General features: G+C 36.3%; 1 protein-coding gene across 1 annotated transcript in view; it reads left to right on the forward strand.

Moving 5' to 3' along the window:
- The window catches only part of LOC150081733 (uncharacterized), a 253,463-nt gene that overhangs the window by 110,172 nt on the left and 115,514 nt on the right, over window positions 1-27,777 (forward strand). The window contains exons 11-20 of the mRNA XM_090378835.1: window positions 1,055-1,134; window positions 1,513-1,643; window positions 5,807-6,010; window positions 8,744-8,817; window positions 11,102-11,203; window positions 14,752-14,922; window positions 15,193-15,333; window positions 15,815-15,896; window positions 19,695-20,218; window positions 24,188-24,329. Coding sequence (XP_090234961.1) covers window positions 1,055-1,134; window positions 1,513-1,643; window positions 5,807-6,010; window positions 8,744-8,817; window positions 11,102-11,203; window positions 14,752-14,922; window positions 15,193-15,333; window positions 15,815-15,896; window positions 19,695-20,218; window positions 24,188-24,329 — 1,651 coding nt within the window. The remainder of the gene's footprint in view (window positions 1-1,054; window positions 1,135-1,512; window positions 1,644-5,806; window positions 6,011-8,743; window positions 8,818-11,101; window positions 11,204-14,751; window positions 14,923-15,192; window positions 15,334-15,814; window positions 15,897-19,694; window positions 20,219-24,187; window positions 24,330-27,777) is intronic.

Consider the following 27,777-nt stretch of genomic DNA (forward strand, 5'->3'; position numbering starts at 1 on the left):
ATGTGTTTGAAACGTTACTTTACATTCGATGCTAAAATGCTTTCTCAATAAATAATTTGGAAAAAATAGAATGATTATACCAAATATTAAGTTTACTAGAACGAATAGTACTCTAATAATCTAAGAAGTGGGAAGCCGCATGAAACTTGTTGACATTGAACTTGCATTTATGTAGATTCCAGTTTCAGTTTCTTGAAATAAAAGGATAAAGGTTGTTCCACAGAACAAAAATAGAATAAATAAAAGGATAAAGGTTGTTCCACAGAACAAAAATAGAATAAATAAAAGATTAAAAATAGTTAGTTTTGTTTTGTGCATCAGCTAGAAGTTAAAAAAGTCCTGAGGGCACTTTTTTATGGAAAGAGTATTATATTCCAAGGAAGAACTGCGATTTCTGTTGTTGTTTTGGGGTTTTAGGAGCATTGGCGACTAAGACCATGCTGCTCCGTGTATACTGTCTGTAAAAATTGCGCATATTCTGAGGTCGATTTTCTGTATGTTGGACGAAAAACCAGTGTTTCCAGGAGAGGAAACCATACCCTCGCCTGAGACTGACTAACTCAGCCACGTTGGAAAAAAAAAGTCCATCATTCACGGGATTCGAATTCAGGCTTTAATAACTGATGTAGTGGGATGCTGATTATATAGTAATTGCTTGCTTCCCGTGAGGAAGTAAGATGTATTTTTGTTTATAAATTTGAGTGCTTATTGTGAATGTCGTAAATTTGATCACAGTTTTCCTAACACTCAAATAGCGCCGTTTTGGAAAAAAAAAAAAAAAAAAAAACACCATGTTTTGTGGAGATCCAAAATTTTTGTTCAAAACGATTTTTAAATATTAAATTTAAGTATTTAAAATTTGTATGTTATACATGTGCAAAAAATTTTAAGTTGTAAAAACTTTGTATCTAAAATTTTATATATTTCTGGCTATTTCTTAGCATATTTTATTTTGAATAATTTAACTTTATTTTGATTAATTTAACTTTATTTTGATTAATATTACGTTAAAACAGAAATGAAATTTAACTGTAATAGAATATTCAACTTTCAGCGCATCATGGAGCGTACCTTTAAGTTATCTCACATCTACTGGAGCATTTGGGATAGAATGGATTCATAGCAACAGTAAACGTAAGTGACAATTTAGGTATTCTGTACATAAAACAAAATCGATGCACTTCACTTACAGCACGATTGAGTTCGAGTTTTTCATAAGATGTTATTCTATTAACATTGATGATTATTATAATAAAACAAAACGAAAAAAAGACTTTCCATCTACCAAATTGCAGTAATTTCTCTTATCACATGATTATTTTTTAACGGTGGCTTTAAAATGTTTTCTCAAAACTATATTTCTCAACCTTTCATAGAAAAAAGCATAGGACTTGTCATTACAAATTTCTTTATTTCACCATAGTAGATACTTCAAAAGACAGATAAGTAGAAACATACTCATGCTAATAGTATGAGCTATTTTTCCAAATGTAGGTTTAATTATCGTTTCAGAGGAGATTGTGATCCAGACGGCCCGTTCAGACTGGATAAAGTTTAATGCCAATCAGACGGGGTACTACGTTGTGAACTACGACGCCCAAGACTGGAACAGAATTATTGAAATCTTAATAAACAACCATCAGGTATGTTTATCTGCCGATTTCTTTAGCAAATTATTCTATTTAATACTGCTTATACTGCTTAATTGTTTATGGCAATAGTTGATGAAAGGATTGTAAAGAAATTTAGTTGAATGAAAAGCTTTTGCCTTATTATTAAACTAATGGAAGATAAATTTCTATTCGTTGGTTAAATTTCTCACACTGTTAGGCAACCTCACATCCTCTGTAGCCTTTGAATTACAGTGGTTAGCGTCGATGCTCTTTCATATAAGCAAATATGAAAAAAGGGGCAAGGTTCGATTCCCTTCGGGTTCGAAGTTGAGAAGAAACACTGGCCGAGCTAATCAGTCTCGCATGACAGACACGTTTCTTTTAACCCCTTCTATCATTATCTATAAATTGCATTAGTCCAGGAAACCAGACCATGCAATTTATAGATATGAATTTATAATTGCAATTTATAGATATGATTCTATGGGCGCCTCACCTTTATAGTTGACTTGGCCTGTTCGAAGCAGCTGAGCTTAAAATCGGTTTTGCACGATTAAGAGTCATTTTATTAATGAAAAGAGTTTATCATTCTTTATAAAGTCCGGTTCTCTCTGGTTAACCCCTGAAACGGAAAGGCAAAGACTTTTCCTGTAAGATATAAGTAGCCAATCTTTGTAATATAATATCAAGACAACTCCTGAATTTGGTTTATACTCTAATAGCTTGGATTCGTGCAGTGAACTTCTGATTCTGTAAGTGAGAACCTATGTTTGTTCTTAGATTTATAGAGTCCAGATGTATAATTTTTATTCCAAAATATTTCGGAACCAGTAGAAGAATAAACTTGTTTATGCAACTGGCCTAAGAAGGGATAAACATAGCTGTATTCATAAACGGCACATAAAATCCGTAATGTCTGTTCGTCCGTCATGCCCCATCATGCGTTGCAATAATGGCCCTGTGCATATTATTTACTTAATAACAGATTGTTTGCTTATGCAATAAACAAACAATTGGAATCCATGGTTTATCCAATCCAGATTATTAATTCCAACCAGACTTAAGACTAGTGATACTAAAAGTCTGACGTGAAACGGAAATGCCCTTAGTGACCTCCCCAGAGATTATCCTCGATATCTTCCAGATCCTTATGACACGCCTACGAATTTTGATAAACCGAAAATGAGAAAAATAGAAAAAAAAAGTAAGAAGGAAAGTTGGTAGCTTTTGGTATACTTTAAAATTGAAATGGCGTAATTTAAATTTAAAAAGATAAGAGCACCAGTCTTTTTCGAAGCCGTCATTGTTACAACGTATGAAGGTGCAAACGGAAAGAACTCTCGGATTTTTGAAGGTTCGAAGTGGTCACACAACCGGAGAGCCTACATTAGATTGATCACTGAAAAACCTTAATTTTGTCTAAGCGCGAGACCCTAAATTGTATTTGGTACTGGCCAGTATTTCCCTGGTTAGTAATTTAGATTCATTATTTAGTGTGATCAATTCAAGTGCTTCGTTAGCCTGATCATTCGTGATTGCTGTTTGGACGACAAGACGCCTTTTAGTCTATAATTCCCTCTGCTTTTCTTGGAAATGTAATATGAGCTAACACACATTTTGCGTAAACTCTGAAAAACTGTAATTGCTAGAACCTTGACAATGCTAAGAATAATGCGAAGTTGTTCTCTAATTAAGGCACGTACATTTTCATTCTGAAATAAATTTTTGTCACGGTTGAACGTTTATCAGACGGCCATAATTATTGTCTGTTACTATCGCCGGCTTATTTTAAGCGATGCATTGATAAATAACGATGGGGAAGTCAAGAGTTTCTCAGTTACGCGGCTATATACTTGAATGAAACCATCAAACTTAAAAAAAATAGTTGGAAAACACACTGAAATGAAAACGTAATTCAATTTATCGATGAAGTGGCGTTTTCAGTCTATTCTAGTAAAGTCTTCAATAAGAAAAAATTGAAAACATTTTTTTTAATTTTTTTTTAAAAATTTAAATTTTTTAATTTAATTTTTTAAATTAAATTTTTATTTAATTTAAATAAAAAATAATAAACTTTAAAAAATTAAAGTCCTCAAGTAAAAAAAAAATTCTTGCATGGATATCCTGCTCAGAGATGATAAATATTTTATATATACTGTATTATTTGTTAAGAGCAATTGTTTCGACCATAAAATTATTTTTTGAATTCAGTATTAATATATGTTTTCCGCTATAGTCTACCCTTTTGGGCATCAGCTCTTCTAAATTACCAATATAGGCAGTCTGGCACTGGCTCCGTATGTATTATTAAGGTAGAAATCATATGCGGCCCGCTAGTAACAAGAGATTGCCGATCACTGCCATATGCCTATAATTTTACATCACCCATATTTCAAAATGTGAATGGATTCCAAAGTTAATTACCTCTTTTAAAACTGTCCAAATATAGAATTTAATAAAAGACACATAGACAATCAACTACCCTACCGAACCTATTGTACTTCTGCAACTGCATAAACTAGAGTTATTATTATTTTAACCTTATGGGAGTTCCAGCCCTTGACGGGTACTGGTACCAAGTACAACAACAAGGGTTGTTGTCACATCTGCATTCCTGATCTTTTCCTTGTGGTTTTTCTAGTTTGACAATGTTGGGCACCATTGTGTCCAGTCTGTTTTGCGAGATTGTCTTGTCCGTTATTGTTCAAATAAAACGACTTTTATTCAAAAGAATAAACATCATTTTGATGAGATCATTGAACCAGTTCTTGGTTCTATTTGAAATTCTGACTCTCTTGGAGGCTCCCTCAATAGCGATGATCCGCAACTCTTCAGGAAGGTTATAAGTTGCATCTGCAGTGAACATAATACGTAGGCGTTCTCAGTTGTAAGTGGTCAGGTGTTGCATAGAGATCTGTGGTCTTCGGAATTGAGAAGGTAAGTTGTTTCTGGTTTGTTAGAGCCGGTCCCAGCTTTGATCTGAAATTGGTGGAAAGGCCCACTGGAGTGGCAGATGGTCAGAGTTAAATCAAAGGGGTTTGGGTAGAATTGACAGATCCTGCAGGTGGTATATTAAATACAAAGATTGATTTAATCGTGTTGGTGGAGTTGCTTGTTTCGTAAGGACTATTGAATTCGGGGTTGACGTTAGATCGTTTAGAGGAATTGCATGTTTTAGAATTGGCATATTAAAACCGCCACAGAGGACAGTTCGAGGCGCGACGCATCCGAGTGGTCAGGGGGAAGATAAACCAGACTCATTTGGATTAGCATACGTTGATGTTTCATTTTGACAGACAGGGCCTCAGAGTTTTCCGATTGGCTCATTGTGATCCCCATCTGCTGCCAGCAGATGGGGATCACAATGAGCGATGGAGTCCAATTGTTCTCTAGAGTCAACAGACGAAGCGGTGGAGTCCAATTGTTCTATGAGGAGCCCCATCTGCTGGCAGCAGATGGGGATCCTCATAGAACAATTGGACTCCACCGCTTCGTCTGTTGACTCTAGGATTTCCAATGCGCTTGTATTTAATTGCATGCAGAAGAAGATCAACTTGCTTTATTTGATTTAGCCACGATTCAGTTAAACAAACGAAAGAGCACACAGAAAGAGCAGGGTTTGTAGTGAATGCAATTTATTTGCCAGGCTATGCACATTTTGGAGGAAGAACTGGATTTGTTTACCCCTTCTCGTCGCCGTGAGGCATGCATAAAGGGTTGATTGCTATGTTTCTATGGTTTTCTGCATTGCAAGTCAAACATTATTCTACGTATATGATACTCTTGCTTAATTTTTTTTCGGAGAGCAATTAATTTTATGGCATTGTTATTCGAAAGCATCAGTAAGAAGAACGTGAAATTACAATGTATTCGTACAGTATATTTAAGAATTGTATTGTATACTGTAATTATAGCAATTATTACAGCAATTAGCCAAACAAATCCCATATATTAGTAGCAAGGGATTAGATTCCACGCATTAAATTAAACACATTTCTTTGAGTGCTTGTTAAATTTTAGAATATCAGTGTTATTGTGCAAGACTATTCAAGTGTAGTTGGTTTGTCGGTGATGAAGTTTCATGTTTTTGTCTCGTCATAATAATTCCGAGAATTTTAGTATGTTAATTCTACAGTATGATTAGTTGACTTCTCAACACACTAATGAGATCTTTTTCTGTTAATTTTTTTTAGCAACTAAACCCGGCAGACCGATCTAATTTGCTGTATGATGCTTTCCACTTGGCTTCAGCCGGTTACATTGATTACGATATCCCACTTAGCATAACACTGTATTTAAAGAATGAGAGAAATCTCCTCCCATGGAAAACAGCGTACAGAGCTTTAACATTTTTGAACCGACTTTTGGAGTTTACTGAAGCAAACCCGTTAATTAGAGTAGGTAAAATTATTTGAATTTTGCATTGGTTAGTTTCCATATTAGTTGAACTTTATATTTGTAAAAATGAACTTTTGTTTGCAACTTGGTTGTCACAGAGTGCTGTGCAAGAGTTTGTCGATTGATGTTGACTGACTCTAAGAATTATCCAATAAATAAAGTGAATTTAAATAAAAGAATTAATTGTCTATATAGAATAAATACGATTATTATCTTATCTCAAATCACAAAACTGTGCTCTGGTGTAAATTGTGGAGTGAATAATAGTATGAGCGAATAACTTGGCAAATTTTAACCTTCTGGAGGTATTTAATCCCAAATCCTCAACCAGAAAAGTACTCGTAATTCGGAGGCTGATTTTAAATTTCTGCTAAGAACTATCTTGATCAGTTTTGCAGTCTTCCTTCTCAGTTATGCTAATTCCCTACGCCGAAGTATTTCGTGCTGTTGCAAGCATGCCTAGATTTTAAAAATGCTGCAAAAATATGAAAACGTATAAAATACGGATCACATTTCTGTATTCTTTTTCCCCATTAATTCGTGAGCTTATTATTCTACTCTAAAAGTGCTCCATTTTTATAGAATTGTTGATCAGTTAGGATCATATCAGGGGCCCGGCTTCATCCCTCTTGCATATTTTTATTCACGCTTGACAAAGTTTAAAGCTAAAAACGTGCAACCAGGATTTAAATATTATCTAAGAACACAATCAGGCTGTCTAAAAATTCAAAAATCGCATCAGCATCATCATAACACACTGTGTTTACACCTGTCACAAATCTTCGTCACAGAGATTTTACAACTATGACCAGTAGCATTTAAAAGAACATAAATCTATACTCGATCCTCGTAAAAAATCAGCTTTCTATCTTCCATCGAATTTTTTCATTAGGACACATCACATTCACTTAGGCCATCAATCCTTTATTTCACATTATTGTAATCTTTGAAATTAATATACGGGTTTTTTAAAATTAAATTTCGCTTATTTGGAAGTCTGCAGATGAGGATATGCTTATCGGGCAGCATTGAAATTTGAATCAATGATATTTGTCTTATAGAGACTCAAACAGTATAATTAAAACAGTACGAAAACACAAAATAGTACGCAAACCATAGGCACTGTTAAGGCACTATATACAGCCATTACACAAATCAGATGCACTTACATATATCATGGGGATGGGACTATAAAGTAGATATGGAATTCGAACTCAACGACTTGATCGATTAATCTCTTCAATTTAAAATATTACTAACTGTCTTATCCGTAACTAGATGCTCTAGTTGCTTTTCGGGACTCTCCAAACTGAAAGGAATAACAATTATTGCGCCTCTTTTGAAATGGACTGTGCAAAGTAGCCCAGTTGCTGAAATCGATTCTATCAGTAGCCCATAGTGGATGATAGTTATTAGTTGAGGAGGCTGTTTTTCATTCATTTTCATTCGTTATCTACAGGTCTTCTAAACACCAAATTTTAATAGTAACCATGCTGTCATAAGGTGACAATCATTAAAATCATTCAATTTATCTGGTTTCATTTTGTCTACTTTTCGGTTCTTTTTACAGTTGAACTAGTAGTTTATTCTTGAATGAGCTCGGAGATCCATTCCAATTATGTTCATTAAGTCATCCAAACTACCTCGCGGTTATAGGAAGCTTGAGCTTTACTGTTCACAACAGGGCTTATTCAGTATACCTATATTGTATGCATAAATTACTTCTGCGATATGGAGTTCATAGGGATCTTCGATTATTTGAAAGCGAATTATCTTGTCTACTGATCAGAAGTGTGCCTCAGTTTAATGAGTTTTGCAAAGATATTTTGTTTCACTTGTAATCTTGAATTGCTTTTAATATTAACGTAGTCGTAATTCTTTTAATTCTTATTTTCTTTCTTTCCTTTATGTTCTTAGGGTGCAATAAAGATTCTCTCTCTCATTTATTTACAGAAAATCATTTTCAATGGGCTAATATTATATAGATTTCATCATTGAGAATATAACGTAATAACTTAAATGAAAACATACATACTGACGAAAGTAACAAAAATTGAAATTAATGAATTTCCACTGCCTTTGCATTCGATATTGGCGAGCGGACATTCCAAGTAAATATCGGCTCTTTCCTTCATCAGAAAGAAGGAATGCCACAGGGCCTGTTTGAGCACTCTAGCGAGGTCCGGGGCTCAATTTTGTGCAACATGGATAAGTCGATCATCCAGAAGACTGATAGATCGGCTACAGAATAAACGAATCTACAGACAATATAATGACGACTCATAGCCTTAGCTGCTTTGGCGCTTAACGTACACACAGTACACAGTTTGGTGGCTCTAGATTGTCCGAATATACTGTATAAGAAAATTGTAATATAAGTAAATGTTCAAGTCCGTCTATCGTAGCCGGGGCCGGGAATAATTGGTTCTAAATATTCTTATTGTGGATCGTTCCATTTTGGAATGATCAATATTTTTAATCTTGATAAAAATACAAAGACATTATACACCTTTAAAAGAAGTGAACCAGATTACATCATTATGGCAAAGCAAAGTAGAACATCAGGTCGCTCTTGGAAAATCCGTTGTTTATATGAAATTATTCTTGTGTGTGTGTAAATGCACACACACAGCGATATTTTGTCGTAATGTCTTTTTTATTCAACGTATGTTTTCCTCTATTAAATCATCCTATGTGTACATAACAGTAATGGTTTTTTTTTATCCCTTTAGAATTATATTCGAGAACTTACAGCTCCTATATACCAAGAGTTAGGATGGATACAACTAGAAGGAGGTCTAGACAAGTAGGTAAAATGAATATTACGTTATTTGGTATATTAAAAACAAATAGAAATTTAAATTAAACACAGAGATAAACAAGGTTATTGCAGCTATAGAGAATATGATGCACTCTGCAGGGTACATCTATGAAATATTATACAAGCAAATAGAATATTAATATTATTAAATAAGAAATACGGCATTATTAGATCTGGAAAAGTGACACTATATCGCAAAAAATAATCGGACACCTTCATGTTTCAAACAACCTTTGTATTTAGCCCACATTAGGTAGATACTGTCCTAAATATCACATTCATGTAATTAAAAATTGGTTCTGAGTCCAGTAGACTCAGAACCAATTTTTAATTACATGAATGTGATATTTAGTGTATTTATCCAAAATCACAGCAGCTGAAAGAAGGGCTGGCCCAAAACAGACGTCCAAACTGCAAAAACAACCCTACACGGTGACAGCAACTGCGCCGAACTTCACAGTTGTGACAATACAAGCTAGCTTAGAGCGTTCTCCGGGCATCCGCCAGACCCAAACACAGACTTCAGATCGAAAAACTGGCAGTGAGATTGATCACACCATAACACAACTTTACAAACTCAATGCACAACAACCCAATTACGATGGGTTGTTGTGCATTGAGCTCTGTGATGTTTGGCTTATGTGCTGCAGCTCTTCTGTAGCTTTCTGTTTATTGTACTTATGCTAATATCAATTCCTTTGCTCTCTCCCGATTCTAATTGACAGTATTCAATTAAGAATGAAGGGATCTAAATACTACTCTTCTGAGTGCCCTCTGGTCTTTTTACCAATTTCTGCGGTTTGCCCGAATGTTTTCCGGCTATATTTTCCTTCAACGTGCTACGTATTGCAGAAATGCATTGTATGCGCCATCTAAGGACGAATTCTGAAGCTACTGAAATTTATTCCCCATTGATCCGCCTCTGGTGCAACTAAATAATTTTGCTAGTAAGCTAAAGCAATTTTATACTAAGCTTTAACACAAAAAATTAAAACAATTTTGCTTTTATAAGATAAATTTTATCCAGGATGACAAAGAAATGTTCGTCCTCGCAGAATCGATATCGTTAAAACTCATTACCGCTCCTACTTATTTGAGCTGAATTAACGTTAAAAGTGAGTAAATATGAGCCAATAAATCAGGTTCATATCACGCTGTAACGTGGTTGATAATTTCTAGAAATGAAAGTGCCAAATTGGTTGCCAGTGCATCCCACACTTGACGGCGATGCATCTGCCAAAAATAATTCAACAGCCCACCCAGAACGTTCTAATTATTCGAAAACTCATCCTTTCTGTTCCTTATCTTTACGTTGATAAATATAATTACCTTCGTTTCGGCCAAATTAGTATGCCGACAAGAGCGAGAAAGAAGATATGCGTTACCAGAGTTACGCTTAATGAAGGCTATTTTAAAATTGTTTGCTTTCAAAGAAAACAATGTGAACTGAGCTAGCCCACATCCAAGGATAAGGTATCAATCAATAATTGTATTTTAATCGATTAATTATCTGCAGTTAAATTAAATTATAGAGTGGATGATAAACAATGCTAATATGATGTCAAAAATTTGAGGACGTTATTTGAGACATGACGCGACACCCACTTTGGAAAACTCTACTTTGTGTTTATCTTTATTGCTAATTTTTCCCATCGGTTGTATAATTCTTATCGTCATCAAGAAGTGTAACGTTACAAAGCTTTATGTTACTCAAGCTCGTGTGACTACTAAATATGATAATGCATTTAGCTGTTTTACACAATTTTTCCGTTATTTATTGCTTATTTTTATATTATATTACTCTATTTTCCCATATTGGGAGACGCGCCACTAACAAGGGCTGTGTGGACCACAAATAGCAGACTGTTGGCCACCCCTGATCTAGAGAGTTACACTTTTGCTACAATGGTAGTGACAGGACTACTTCTGCGATGATTATTATGGCTTTCTACGATGATTCCCGTTGGAAGTCACTAAATGTAACGCCTCAACCTATTCCCGCAAGTAGATGGCGATGCCGTTCAATTTTTAAAATCACAGGGATGTCCAGATAATTTTGGCAATATAGTGTATTTTGGGAGGATCAACAGAAACATTCTGATGTAATAACGAAAGAAAACATTAAATTATCACTTATGTGCTGCAATAAAGTGTCCATATTAACTGTATATCATTCATGGGATCAACCCAGAGAGAGAGAGAGGGAGAGAATTTTATAGCGATTTTGTCTACATATAAATGTTTAATTATTTGTTTTTTTGTTTTCAAGGCTGTTGCAGAGTACAGTCATGGATCTAGCTTGTCTGAGTGGCAACAGGGACTGCATTGACGAGGCAGTTAGGTTCCTGAAAGAATGGATGTATGGGGAAGTGTAAGTGTTTCATTTCCTACCCTCTTGCCATAGATTGCACGATATAATGTATAGTAGCATTTAGATTAAGGCACAATAAGGGTGAGCATTTGTGAATTAGAATTAACGCAGCGAGGTGTCAGCGTACCGCGTCGCTAAATTGGATGCATTCCATTATCAGTTTTTAAAATGAGATTTTCAATGATTATGCGATCGTAGTTCTACATTATCCGATGGGAAATAAAGCCTATAAATTTAACTCTGCCTCGGGCAAACTGAATCCAATTCTAACCAAAGACCGACGAGTATATTTACTGCGGCGAGTCAGTTTTTCATAAAAATATAAAAAAAAGAAACGTGTTCGATACTTAACAATAAATGGTTGACTAAAAAAAAGTCAAACATTTATTTGAAACAAAAAACTAACACAAGAAACTGAAGTTTTATGAATTAATCATATGATAAAGCAATAAAATTGGGTTAAGTTAACGCGGTGGTCAAATTTTCTTATTGCTAATCCTTCACCTTCAAATGCGTGTGTTTCAATAATTTCGGTAAAAATCACGCATTTCTAATAGAATGAAACTATGGCTGATGAATTCACTGGCTATTGCGCATCGATCTTTGCAGAGGAAAGTACGTTCAGCGAGGAGAAACTGTAAGGATGGACGATATGTGCGTCTGTGATTTTTGAGATCAAAGCAGCTAAAGCTGTACGGCGTCAGTATACTGTACCTGTATTCTGTCTGCGCAGGCAACACAGTGGTATCGTCGCCGTCCTCCCCACGCCGGGTGTAAAAGGCTCGGACTCGAATCCCGTCGATGATGCGAGAGACTTTAATTGGCTTCTTTCACTCCATGGCTGAGTTAGCGGTCTCAGGCGTAGATAGCAAGGTTTTTACGTCCGGAAAATCGACCATAGAACACACGCAATTTACAGACAAAATATATATATGGGTAGAAGTACTCATTTACAGGGGACCCTAATATCATTATTTATTATTATTATTTTTTTTTGTACTTGTATTCTTCTGTCAGTTTACTTGTTGGCCGGATGAAAATCCGAAGTTAGTATTTGAAAACAATCCAAGAAAACAAGTTTATACACCCATCAGCCAAAATCTTCCCACATCGCCTGTCCATCCTCTCCAATAGTTTGCCTATTTCTTTCTTGAAATTATTCAAAATACCCAGTTCTACAACAACAGATAGAACATTTTATAACAATCAACTTGGTTGTTTCCTACAACCAATACCCATTGGTTGTAGGAAAAGTTCTGCCCATCAATCCTGCAGCTATCCTTCCTCAATTTGAATTTATGTCCCCTCATGTGTGGACTCCGAGCAAGAGGAAGGATGTCATCAGCATTGAGTATGCTCAATTCATTTAAACCTCAGACAGATCTCGAAAGTGCCTAGTCTCTAGACGCTGCATTTGCAGAACTGAAGCCTTTCTTGTTATGAGCATCCTTCTGTACCCTCATCAATCTCTCTGCCTTTCTCTGCACTTGTTCCAACAAATCTACATCCTTCCTAAAATGAGATCGCAGATCTGTATGCAGTACTCAAGATGTGGCTTAACCATTCCTTATGTAAAGGGATAAACATCTCCTTATCCCTACTAGCAAAATTCCTTTGTATCATTGACAAAACTCCATGAGTTGTTCTGTCAGTCTGTCTTCACTGCTTAGAGAAATTCATATCTGACTGCACAATCAGAGATAAAACCGTGGAGGTAAAACCCAGGAGGATAAAAATTATGGGAGTTCCTCAATTTGAAACGAGATTCGAACCAAAGCCTTTCCCACACACTGTGGATGAGATCATAACTAGTTTGATAACCACGAGGAAATAAGCCTTGAGCACTGTAAAAATCAAACATTTTGAAATTACAGAGGATTTTTTTACTAGAAAAACGTTTGGATATGGAGGCAGAAAGAATACATGCATTTATTTTAAAGGAAGCGGAAAGGGAATGCATCAGACCATTAAGGCTCATGATGAAGAGTTCATGAGACTCACAAGTGATTCCCTTGGATTGACGAGATATTAATGTATCGCCAGTTCAATAAACCAAGTTGGTAACAGAATGAGAGATAATGCAACATGGTTTTTAAGGATTAACCTTGTTTGACTAACTTTATAAATTCTTATTACAGTGTTACTGATGAGAGGGATGCAGAAAATAACTTAAAAATTATTTGTTTGACTTCATCAAAAACACTTCCTCGATCCCACAGGTGAGTTCATGTACATAAGCTGGAACCTATTGTGAACACGGGTAGGATTCATAGATGGATTACAGGATAACTACAAGACAGGAGAAAAAGAATTGTAATAAATGGTTACTCTTCAAAATGGGACAATTCTAGAAGTGGGATTATTAGGGATCAGGGATCGATGTTATTCAGGGATCGATGCTTGGACCAAACCTGTTTCTGATTTTTTTAAATGACATTGACGAAGACATACAGGAAAACTGTCAAAATTTTCACACAATACAATGATTGAGAAAGTGGTCACTGAGCAGCGTTAAGGCTTCAGAACGACTTAAATAAAGCCATCGGGTATGGTCAGATATTTGATCGTCCCTAACGTCTTATCGAAAGCATTTAGAAAATACAGACACTTGAAAAATAGAAATACAAAAATAAGGTATACAATGGGAGGGGTGTTGGATTAAAAAATAAAAGAGGTCTCACAGCGTCCTGCCAATGACTAAGCTAACAATTGCTTGTCGAGATAGGGAGGTTATAAATCCCTGGACAAAGTAATTGTGAGATGGAAAATTGTGTTCTGATGTGGAGGCTACATCTAAAAAAAAAAAAAGACATCAAGCTTGTTGTTGTTATTTGGAGCATTAAGCAACTAAGGCCATATTGCTCCGGAATATGCGGTGGTCATTCCCTGACCTTTCCGCATCCTCCGTATTTGGTGGTGATGGGCTCGAACCCCGGTCTAATCAAGAAGCGTGTGCTACGCACTGCTGCTCCTGCCCACCTGGCTACGGAGGCGCCCCTATCAAGCTTCTTTGTAAAGGCAGAAAAAACGGGCAACACGACTGATGATATTGGTTGAAGAAGACACCCATATGGGGAGAATCTTCAAAAATATGTGGTACGGGATTTAGCAACTAGATACTTTAGAGAGTAGCTAATTGGATTTATAAGTCTCTAAGAGGGATTAGTAAAATAAATGAAGGTGATATTTCACAATATTAAATTATGCTAGGACGAGGGGGACATAAGCTAAAACTAAGGGAGAAGGATTATAGACTGGATTGCAGGAACCTTTCTTCGAGAGAGCTGTTAATCATTGGAACAAGTCTTCATGGGTGTTTGAGACCGATGGTTTAGGAAAATTGGAAGGCCTGGGAACAAGGAAACACATGGGATGTTGTTGTTTTTTATTATTTATTGGCTGTTCAATAGAAGCTTCTGACTTCCAAGCACTAAGGCCTATAGTAATGTTAATACTCTATCTGTCCTCTCATATTCCTCCCAAAATCAAATTCTTAATTATTATAATGCAAAATTCCTTGTAAATTAATACTATTACAAATGTTCCAGAATTCCTATCGACATAAGGGACATAGTCTATCGACATGGTATGGCTCAAAGCGGAAAGGAACACCATTGGAATCAAATGTGGCACAAGTACCACCTAGAAGAATCTTCTCAAGAAAGAAGAAGGTTGCTTGTCGGGCTTGCGCACGTAAAAGAACCTTGGCTAATAAACAGGTTTGTTATAAAAGTCAGTAGTGAACAGCGTTAGATAACACAACTGTTCTTATTCAGCAGGTCAAGTTATAAATTTGAATATACTTAAGATTTCTTTTTTCTGATGTTTTAAATACACTTTTCTTGACAAAGTTCTGAAGAACGATGTTTAAAAGGAACTAGGCTGTTTTAATTCATAATTATCGGTTTTTTTAGTTCTTTTAGTTATCGATGATTCGAGATGCATGTTCGTGAAGTGTTCTCATTGTTTTCTTTTCTATTCTGAGTAAGGCTTCTCGAATATACCATGAACGACGCTAAGATTCCTAAGTGTGATGCTCCCTTAGTTCTTCTCTCTTTAGTCGAAAATCCTGTTGGCAGATCACAACTGTGGACATTTCTGAGACACAAATGGCCTCTTCTTTTAAACAGGTAATAATTGCCTGGATTTATTCAAAATTTTATTAGTTTTTTTTATGTTTCCGTATTAGTGGTTTAAAGTGTGCATTTCAATGCATGTAAAATAAAACGGCGTTTTGTGTAATGACTTGCGTTTATCGAAAATTTTAAATTCAAAAGTACATAATGAATTTAAATACAACTATCCTAAATTATATTATCCATCCATCAGTGTATTGTAATCAGTAATGTATAAAACTTCATTAAATTTTCTTATTTTATAATATACAGTACTATCATACAAGTAATTCATAATACAGTATTTGTATGCGAAAGGGATCTTGACACACACACACCCCAATATAATTAATAAAAATCTAAAAGTATGAATTACGAAATTTTCTAATAAAATATAGTCGATTAATTTCTTTAATCAAAATGATTTGTTCTTAATTCATTTAAATTATCCCGAAGACAAAAACCATGGGAATTCTAATGATTATTTTTCTGAAAGGTTTAGAACTAGGAAGAGATTTCTCGAGAAACTTCTGATGACCATGAGTGACTATTTTACCAACACCTTTCAACTCCAAGAGGTAATAATAATAATAATAATAATAATAATTTATTATAGAATTTTTTTCTGGATTAATAAAAAACTAGCAGGATCCGTATGAAATAGTCAAACTGGTTTTAATAGTTACTTTGATTTAATTGACAAAATTTTCTTACTAATCCCAATAAAATCATTTTAGCATTTCCCGAGAACAAACTCATCCACCATAATACCATGTGTATTATGTTAATAAAATTGCGTGTTCTCTGATCGATTTACGCTTTTTTGCTGAACGAAAAAACCGAAAGTAAAAATCTGATATCCTCGCTTGAGAGCAATTAACTAATCCATGATGTGAAAAAGTCCCATAAAGGTTTCTCATGTCATTGACGGGATTTTAACCGACACCTTTTGCTCATGGTGCAGGGAGGATGGTGATTATAACCGCTGTGCTACCTGCCAGGTACGTCCAAGCGTCCACTCATTTGTACATCTGTTGTACACTGACCAAAGCAGGATCACAGTCATTCATTCGTCAGGTAACCCATAGGTATGTAACGGGAGCCAGAACTTTTCATCATCAGACTAACCATTGAAACGCCCATGTCCAAAGAGTAATGTTTTTCAACAGGTCAGCCCATAAACATCCGCAAAAAGGCATGTCATTCAGTTTACAAACCACCCATTATAGTTTCGAAAGAGTAAGCGCCCACCATGGGAATTCTGATGTATCACAAAGGTTTTCGAATGATTTCCTCTATTGGATGGCTGCTAACCAGCCAACAGAATCGATCCAACATCAATGGAGCTGTGATGCTTATTATATCCATCTATGAGCGCAAAACCCACCTTAATTACTGCACCCGAGGGACACATCCTAATGCATCGAAAGAGGTATGGAACAAAGAGTTCTGTGTAACGCAATGAAAGCCAATAAAGTAGAATGCATGTGTTTTAAAAGATCTAATGATCATTACACCACAATAAGATGCAACTGAGGTGTAGGCAGAAAACCAGCTTCTAGTGCATCACGAAGAAATGTAGGGAACACTGAAGTATGACATACCATTAGGACAAACACTGCACAGCGCCACAAGGAGACGTATCTGCATAATTGTGTGTCTTATGTGAGTTTAATGGCGCATAAGCTGCTGGGGCTATAATGCGCCTATTCTTAGGAAAATGCTAAAATAACAAAATTCAGGTGTTACCGACTTCATTTTTATTACAGAGATCTTTTAGGATTTGTGATAAATTCCAATTTTTTTTTTTCAGAAAAGAGAAAAATTCATTGATGTTTGCATTGTTTAATGTCATCGGTTCTCGCAGATTTGTCAGGGAGGACAGACGAATGTTCTGTCCTGTTGACAGTGAGGGCAGTCAAACAGAATATGTTTTACTGTTAAATGTGCTGAACAATGTGTACACTGAGGAGGATCCTCTCCTGTGAGTAGATGGAGGTGAATCAGATATATATGTCCGATTCGTGCCCCTACAAGTACTACTTCTTCTCTTCGCACTGTTTTGGTGCTAGATCGCCAAAATTTTGGATACTGTTTCAACTGATAAAATTGGTTTGGGTCTGCCATAGCTTTTCCATTGTGTGAGACATGCTGATTGTATAATGTCATTATAGTCAGAGGCTGGAGCAGGGACAGAGGTTAAATCATAAGTTGACGGATTTTTAGCAGTTTGGTCAGCGAGTTCATTTCCCTTTATCCCAGAATGCGCTGGAATCCAGCGAAAGGACACTAATTGATGACGTTCCTCAATGTGTAATAGGAGGCTTCTGATTTCGTTTCATACAGGGTAAATTGTGTGGGAAGAATTTTCCATTGCTGTAATTGAGCTGAGAGAGTGTGTATACTATGTATTTTAAATATGGATAGAGATTCAGGTTTTCTAAAGCTAATTTTATTGGGTGAAGTTCTGTTGAGAAGCTGCTATAATCAGGTGGAAAGGCAGCCAAAATCGAAGGGAATACTCCCTCTGCTCCGACAGCTGAATGTGATCTGGATTGAATAAGGCATAAACCTGCTGGTTTTATTTATTGGGTTTATTTCCATGGAGATTTTGAAGTAGTAGATTAAAGAGGTATGGCTCAATAGGATCCTGACAGCAACTCTGTATTAGGTGGTCTTTCAAGACGATAATGTGTCGAGTCATCCGGCCCGCACTGTGCACGAGTGGAGATATCACCCTGCTTGATTTTCCGACTTATCGTAACCTCAATCGAATTGAATAACTGCGGGATGTTTTGGAACGAAGTGAGCGTGTGGACAAGCAGCCTGGCTGCAGATCCCTAGGGACGTCTTCAGACAACTAGTAGAGTCAATGCCTAGGCAAATAGGAGCTGTTATCCGTGCGAGAGCTGGCCTAGAACGGTGTTATAAAGCTGGTCACAATTCAGTGCTCAACGAGTGCAATAATTTCAATGTAATTATTGTATGATAATAATAATAATAATGAGTACAATAATTACAAAATGATAATAATACGAGAGGTTTGATTATCCTATTCGTGAGTTGACAAAATACCCTTTTATCGTGTCTTGTTAAATTTCTTTAACCATCAGTATATGGCGCCTCCGTAGCCAGGTGGGCAGGAGCAGCAGTGCTTAGCACATGCTTCTTGATTTTACCGGGGTTCGAGCCCGTGACCACAAAATAAAGAGGATACGGAAAGGTCAGGAAATGACCACCGCATATCCCCGGAGCAATATGGCCTTAGTTGCTAATGCTCCTAAAAACCAAATAACAACAACAACAACAACAACATCAGTATGTCATAACTGACATTGGTCAATTATGATACGCTGTTATTTGAACATGTGCGAATAAGTAAGAACAACGCTCAATTCCTGTTCATTGGAAAATAACTGCCTTGATTACTAGGTCCATATTGCACCAACAAGACTCCATAAACCCAATTAATAAATATTATGTTGATTTGCAAAAACAAACTCAGTCACTTAAACCCAAATAATAATCCAACGAAACATGGGATGTCATCGAATGTCAAGAGATGAGCACGAGTTAAAGTTCCTCTTGACAATGAGATCGAGGTAGGAAATAACTTTATTTAATCATTATGAAATTCATCTAGATCAATTTACAGGGTATTAAGGAAATATATACACTGCTCGACAAAATTAACAGAACAAAATGTTTTCCGTAAATATTTTATTGTGAAGGGTGTCGCCAAAGGCGACTATTTGATATAATAGGCAACCGGGCATGAAAATTCCGAGTATCCAATAGAAATCGATCTACTACCCCAGAGCCGCACATTATGCAAATTATCATACCTATAAAAACATGGTTGCGATCTTGTTTTTATAAAGATGAAAAGATGCACTGAAGATGAATACCCATTTTTATAAAAAGATGCATTGAAGATGCATACCCATTTTTATAAAGATGCATACCTCACATATCACACCATACAAGGTTTTACTCACAAGTGTTTTGGTTGTGAATATATCTGCCTTGATTACTCAGTGCATATTGCACCAGAAAGCGACTGCAATAATGCGTACAATTTTCAAATTATTAAATAACTGAGCTCTTATATTGCGTTATACATGGTAGGATATCAATACACCGTATTCATTAATTAAACTAAATTTAAACACTGTCACTTAAATATGATTATATACAGAAAATATTAAAATACAGTTGATCCTCATTTCCAAATAAGGGATTGCGCTTGCAGTATATGGGAAGGGGAACTGCATTATTAATGCGTTCTGTAGTTATATTTCAAATTTTTAGTTATTGCTTTGCTGGTTAATTTGTTAAAAAGAAGTAACACTTAAATTTTGTTTCCATATTTCTAGATGGAAGAATTTTATAGACAACACCAAGAAGATGTCATCAATATATCTAAACTATCCATTGATAACGTTAAAGGTAATATTCAGTGGGTCGAGAGCTATAAATCAACTATTCACAACTGGTTTACTGTAGAAGGATTCAAACAATGGCTGAACACTCGCCTTCCTGCTCACGTAGAGCCTCTTCATTACGACCTTTTGCTGCAACCTAACATTAACAACGGCACATTTGTCGGTCAGGTGATTATTACGGTCATCATTAGAGAAATTACAGACAGCCTGATACTGCATTCTAGTGAACTGGACATCATTCACCTCGAAATTAGGGAGATAAGAGAAGATGAGTTCTTGAGACATCGGAGAATATTTGCATATTATCCTCATGAATATCTAGTAATTCAATTGGAAGAAACAGTTTCTCCAGAAACTGAATTAAAATTGCGTTTGGACTTTAGTGGCACGCTTTCCGACTCTTTAACTGGACTGTACAGGACATCTTATTCAGAAAAAGGAAGTCAAGAGAGAAGGTGAGTTAAAAGTTTAGCAAGCCAATTTTGGGGTAATGAAAACATTATGTAGATCGTGATTACATCTTTTTAAAAAGAGCGTATTCTGTTTATTACTATTTGGAAACATTATAACCAAGAGGGAATAGCACTAAAAGCAATAATCAACTTATTGTACAGTAAAAGAAAAATGCATGTACCAGTATTTATAGTTTCGACTCTTTTACATGATCAGCAATCACACAAGCAGTCTATATGTTACAATAAAAAAGCTTGTGTGTGTCCATAGCCTAAACATTTCAGTTAGAGACCTGACATTATGCACGAATAAAGCTCTATAGCTAAAGAGTCATAGACGCTTTGCATCTGAATGTTATTTTTAAAAACATTCTGCATGAATGCTTGACTATGACAGACATAAAGTAAATATTTCTATCAAATGAGTCTATTTGAACATCTTGGAATTTATTACTTCAATTTGTAGGAAAGGGTTCGTGAGGGATTTAAATAAATAATAATATGAAATTCTTTGAGAGCGCATGCAGAGAGGTATTGTCAAAATGCTCTCACCATTTTTGAAACGTTGTTTTCTTCGAACCAACAGAACAATGTGGTGTAATGATCATAGTAGTAGAGTAATATGCTTTTGCCATTTTTCAGAATCAGTTATCACCACAAATTTCCTATCAAACATAAAGACCACCATTCTGTTAGTTTTAATGTTCTACGCAGATTAATAACATTGTCATTTGTCAACCTTTAAAAAGTTCAGGTTATTTATTTATCTGTATAAATTGCTTTATGTGAATTTCTATTTGATATCATTCTGGAAGAACTGTGTTTTTCAAAGGGCCTGAAGTAACTTGTTTCAAACGTAGACGAGATTATTCCAGATTTCTCACAGTGTTTCCCTCTCATGAACAAACAATCTGGCTTAAGTATACGTACTGTTTGCGACACACTGATTACTCATTGCCTAAGTTGTATTGCCAATTCTAAACATCCTAACTTAAAATTAAATTTAACTTATGTGTTAGCAACTAGCATGAGGCCTTAAACAGTGTTTTTTTTTATTAATATTAACTTTAAGCAATATCATTATAAGGACTATATACAAGTATCTTTTGCTGTTTGCATTTCAAAGCTCTTAAAGAATTGATGAGCTCTGATTTTTGGGCAATCTCCTCTCGCACGCAGGACTGATGTCTGGGTTCTGGGCTGGCCAGTCCAATTTTTCGACGATCACGTCCTCAAATCCGTCACAATGCGAGCAGTATGACATGCAGGGTTATCCTGCCGATACAGATATGAGCCTTCCTCACAATGTAGATAATGCATTACTGCGAGGGCACCTAGACAGACCTCATCATAAACACAAGATAGCTATAGTCCTATGCCGAACAATGAGAAACAGCTCAAGACCACTGCTTCCGCCAAACTTCATTGTCGGAAAGATACGATACAGTCCAGCAGGTAGATTTCTTCGGACATTCGGCATGCCCCTGCACGACTATCAGACTGATAGACCACGTAACGAAACTCGTCACTTCAAAACACAGTGTTTTCTATTGGCCTGCGATCCAAGAATGGTTGGTGGGTGTCTGGGATTGGTTGGGGTGGTTAGTGGCCAGCCCGCTTCTACTTGCAGATAGCATCACCCATTGTCAACCTAGAGATCTTCAGTGCCATTGAAATGTCACGTACAGATGGATTGCTTAAGTGGCACTCTATTATCATTCGACTCTAGAAGTATATTAGCTCCATTGATCGTAGCATCTTGCATTTACAATCGTTCTACTTTCTTCTAGAAGGCCTATGAGCATATAGATGAGTTTGACATGTGGCGCTTGGGTAGCACGTGACCAACTATCAACGGAAGGGGTATCCAGATATTAATGGCAGAGCAGCAATTCTCAAACCTGAAGAAAAGTGGCCGTTATTATTTTATTTTTTGTTATCTGCAAACACAAAAGGTTTTGGTAACCTATAGTGCTCTTGCATCTTCTCAACCCATGCAAGTTATAGTTCGAGAAGATGGAAGACACTTGCTGAAGTAGCACTTGAATTTCTGTAGGTTATAATTTTCAGGAAATACGTAACAAGAATGACTATTTCAAACAATAGAATTAGAAAGAATAACTTAAAAAAATGAAAATGAGTTAGTTCGGTGAATTTAGACTGGGATTGTGAATTGGCTACGTTGAGATGGGCTGATAGAAAGAAGTGAAATTACAGATGTTAATTCAGAAGATGACTGCCATGAAAAATAAATACAGAAAAGAGTGGGAAGTGATTTAATTATCTGGAGACCGGAAGGCTGACCATAATATTCAAGTCCTTGTGCCAAACACGATCAAAGGATTTGAGCATGTTTACAGCCTGAGTTTCTCTAAAGTTTGCCTTAGAATTTGTCCGCAGGGTAACATTAGTCAAGATATTATCAGTGAATCAGCACAGACAAGATTAATATTACCTTCGTTACTAATCTATACTCTTACGCTACTTTGAAACTTACTCTAATAGTAAGTTTCAAAGTGGCGTAAGAGAATGATCAATAAATTTCTGCTTTATTGAGACTAATAATAATTGAGGACCACAAAGTATTAATTTCCCATTACTACGGAAGTGGCTTGGTTTGGTTTGGTTTGGGTTTTGTAATGTTTGCAGCACACTGGCACCTTAATTCATAGTACACTAAGTCAAAGTTACTTTGGAAAGGTTTCAGCTAAGGTGCCACATGACCATAATTGGAATGGAGGCATTTGTTTTGATTCGTAGGAAATGGCTGAATATGAACAATATCAATTTCCAAAGGAAAGAGAAACACCCTTACTTGACATCTTTGTGGTTTCATCGTTTGTACTATAGAGAGGTCTTTTTTTTTTTAATCCTGTCTGAGATTGATGGAATTCTTAAAGGTCTCTTGAATGATTTCGCACACAAAATAATTTAAAAGGCATTAAGTTATTTTATGAGCGTTTATCTTAACGGCATGCAGGTTTTAGGGATGAGCAAAGAAATGCCATTAAGACTTGGAGACTTCTTTGTATCGAAATTTTTTGGGATTAATCTAGTCTCCGTTTGAATGTCAACTGACAGCATCGAGTGGAATATACTCGTTATAGTGGGAAGAGATGTCCTAAGAACATTATGAAAGAGAGCAAAAGTAAATTACTTATGTCGCATTTATGTTTAGATTAAGATTGATTAGAACCATTAAGGTTCAACAGACGTTTAAATATAGACGGATCAGTTTTTGTAAGAGACACGAGAAGGCTCAGCTACCACAGAAATGGATGTGTTATTGCAACTGTGATGAAAAATGATTATATAAAACGATTAAATGGCTATCAACAGTGCTGAAGTTTGCAGGCATTTAAAAGTAATTTAATCGTCGTGTACGACTACAAGAAGTTCTCTTTTGGAACTAGCAGGGTGTTTAGTAATGAAAAAAAAGAAACTTCTAACATAAGTTGAGACTAAGTAGTGCAAGAAAAGCAGCCTAAGACTAATGCTTCTTCTGTTTAGTCAGGAAATTAATGAATGGAGTTTAATCAACCAACCATGTACATTCGAAATATATTAAAAAGGAATGTTTTTTTTGAAGAAGAAGAAGAAGCAAGACTTGTAACGACTCTGCGTTTGTCGATTAAACAAATCTTGCTTTTTTACAAATGATACGAGCTCTTTCCAGATGGGCTGTTACAGTTGTTTGTTTAAAGTGCCACTGTTTCTGCTGACCATTTTAGCATGGTCCCACAAATTGAATTTTTATTTCCTTAATAGAAACACTCCTAAACTGGGTTGTAAAACTGTAATTTTTGTTTTAACAGATTAAGGGCGCTGAATCTCTTCTATCTCAATGCCATCTGTAATCAGAATTCTTTGTGAGAAATATTTTAATATTGATGATAGCTTAGAAGAAGAGATTATAAATAACTAAAACAAATTTTTTTCTTGCCTTTCTTTTCTAATCTTCGCGTCCGATAGGAATCTGATTGCGACCCAGTTTCAGCCTACATACGCCAGACGAGTATTTCCGTGTTTCGATGAGCCCAGCTTCAAGTCAACCTTCACCATCACTGTCGTCCATGAACCCCAGTTCGTCGTCTTGTCAAACATGCCTGAGGAGGTAAGTTTCTTTTTGTGCTACTAACCTTATCACGCAACTTGTAACACACTCGTCACACTGGTACTCTCCCCCAATTGAGCATCGGTTTTTTTTATTCTACTGGAAATGAAATGAAAGTTAGAAATTACATCCACACGCACGAAGACGAGGAAGCAACGCTATTTATTCATTAGAGTTTCGGTATTTGTTTATGCAGCTACAATCAAGGCAATTCGAAAACTCTGGGTTGTTTAGATTAAGGCAATGACCACTAACGCCAAGGCATCAGCTTCTATAATTTGCGTTTTGGGCCAGTTTATAAAAAAAAACAAAACGAAGAGCTTCATAAAAATATCTGAGCAAACTTATTAATCTACACTGCCCGAACAACCAGACTTATTGTAATATTCCAACAATTTAAATGCTGATCTCCCTGTCATTCTTAAATCGGATAGGCGGAGGAGTTAGTTAACTACGATCACTATAAAGCTCAATACTGCTTTATATCTTATAAATTTGAATCACGGAATGTTCCACTGCAGCCAGAAATCATACCATGCTCCTTCCTTACCAATCACAACAGTTCCCACTTTCCACCACAGCGCTCAATAAATAGGAGCTAGTTCAAGTAATAAACAAACCTCCCTAACAATGATTCTGGACCTTCAGCAGGTCCAGAATCATTTCCTCGTAACTCTCTCACTTATATATGCCCTCAGGACATTACTATTCAACAGACAAATTAGTGTTAGTATTAGTATTAGTAACGGCCGCATGGTGCAAGAAAGCCTATCTTATGCTGCACCAGCCACAAAAAAAAAAAAAAAAAAATCCGAACGAAACAATGATAAAAAAAATAAATAAATAAAATAAATAACTAAATAATAATAATTAATAAATAAAAAAAATAAAATAAAAAATAAATAAAAAGGAAAAAATAAATAAAAAGGAATAAATAAATAAATAAATAAATAAAAAATAAATAAAAAACATATCATCCTATGCGCTTCCCTTACCCGAAAGTACTATCCAGATGACCTTTGAATTTACCCAAACTGTCGGCCTCTACCACCCATGAAGGCAACTTATTCCAGTAATTTATAACTCGCAGGCTAAAATAAAACTTCCTGCAGTCCAATCTAAACATTTCCCCCCGTAACTTGAATTTATGTCCCCTAGTTCTAGCATCATTTATAATCTTGAAAATTTTGTCCTCTCATTTTACTGATGCCTCTCAGAGCCTTAAACACCTGAATCAAATCTCCCCTAAGGTGTCTAGTTTCCAAACTCTGCAACCCACATATTCGAAGTCTTTCTTCATAAGGACGCCCTTTTGCCGATCTCACCAGGCGAGTTACCCTTCTTTGCACCCTTTCAAGAAGCTCGATGTCTTTCTTTAGGTGCGGTCTCCATACTTGAACACAATATTCCAAGTGTGGTCCTACAGAAGCCTTATATAATTTGATTATCACGTTCCTATCTCACTTACAAAAGTTCGATAGATCATCGATAGGACACCATGGGCCTTCCTTGCAACCTGTTTACAATGCTCAGAGAATTTCATGTCTGACCGTATCGTAACACCCAAGTCCCTTTCCTCCAGTACTGGGTTTAGTTGAACTCCACCAAGTGAATAAGTTTTTTTGGGATTACTGTTTCCCAGGTGTAATACCTTACACTTTGTTGGATTAAAGCACACCTGCCATTTTTCTGACCATTCTTGAAGTCTATCTAGGTCTCTCTGAAGAAGCTCAGCTTGACAGTGATCATTAACTACTCTACCAATTTTAACATCATCTGCAAATTTAGACATCACGCCCTCTATCCCTTCATCAATGTCGTTTATGAAAATTAAAAACAACAGTGGTCCTAATACTGATCCTTGGGGAACCCCACTTCTTACATCAACCCAATCTGAGGAATAGCCATTTATCACAACCCTCTGCCTCCTGCCCTGATGCCATCCTTCTATCCATCTAACGATTTTTCCAGTGATTCCAACCTGTTCCAGCTTATAAAGCAACCGCTCATGTGGGACTGAGTCAAAAGCTTTGCTGAAATCTAAATAAACAATGTCGAAATTATTCCCTAAATCCAGCTGGTGAGTGACCCTTTCGAAATAGCGAACCAGATTTGTTAAACATGATTTTCCCTTTACAAAACTATGTTGGGTATCCTTGAGAATTTCAATTCGATCCAAATGATCCTGAATTCCACCCTTGATCATTGCCTCCATGATTTTCTCTACTGCTGAAGTCAGACTGACAGGTCGATAATTTCCAACTTCACTTTTAGAGCCACCCTTATGTATGGGAGATACATTTGCACTTTTCCAATCCAAGGGAATCTCCCCAGTGTTACAGATGGTGAGAGCTCTTATAGCATTACCATAAACAGAGGTGTCCCCAGAGGAGGTGAGCTCCTTCTTTCTCTTTGCTGCAGCAAATGCCCCCTTCATATCCCTACATAGTGACTTTATCTCACTATGCAGATGACCTCAAATATTTGTCTGCACTAAGGAATCTGAAAGCGCACCTAATGTCTCTAAGAACGCCACCCTGCAGATCTCAACTCTGGCCAAATTCCACAAAACGATTGGATTGGTCCTTACGGGAATATTCCTCTTCCTTCCCGATATACGCAAATAAAATGGTACAACATCAGAAGAGTTCAGCAGCACCTGGACTTGAGCATAGTTTGGAATGACCAATTTGGACAACACCTCGCCGACGGCTAGAGTAAAACGCCTAGAGCCAAACAGTAACTTATGGGAATATTCCTCTTCCTTTCCTCATCACTCATTGTTAGTTGTATAATCACAGTAGCCCTATATGGGCTCTGAAATGGGCCCCTGTTCCCACGGCTCAGCTTAAATTCTTCATAGGGATCGAATTTGGATCTTCCGTTGGCTAAACCACTCCCTAGGAAAACCATTTAAAAAAGCATCCTCTACACTTCTATGAGATGGACCTCCTGGGAAATCCTACTTATCAAGGCCAATATCCTTCTAGCGAAGCTCATCATACACTTATAAAGACTAGTGTCCTCCATGGTGGACATCTTCCCTCAATCATCTGCTCCGCGCAGATCTCTACGCAGCAGCAATTCGCCAGCCGTTCTAGGTGGAGCCCTGTTGAAGTCCCTCCAGAAGTTTTTCCGATATATCACACTCGACTCCTACAACCAACTCCGGGTTGATTATGAAACGATATTTGTGAAGGAAGCTTACCAGACCACAACTCTCCATCAAGCCCATCTACTCATGTTCAGAGCACAGCATGGTGTGAATTAACAGACACCCATCTCAGACAAAAAGTTTACTTTTAGATGATGTTTTTACATCCCGCCACACAGACTATTGTAGATGCAGACTCATGTTTTAAATAACTTTTTTTCATGTTATCTAATAAATGATCAATAACTTATTGCTGTAATCATATATTACAAAATGTTATCATCATTGTTGCTT

The sequence above is a fragment of the Mastigoproctus giganteus genome, chromosome 8 (genome assembly GCF_048544385.1).
Source record: "Mastigoproctus giganteus isolate SK-2022 chromosome 8, ASM4854438v1, whole genome shotgun sequence".
NCBI classification, from domain to species: domain Eukaryota; kingdom Metazoa; phylum Arthropoda; class Arachnida; order Uropygi; family Thelyphonidae; genus Mastigoproctus; species Mastigoproctus giganteus.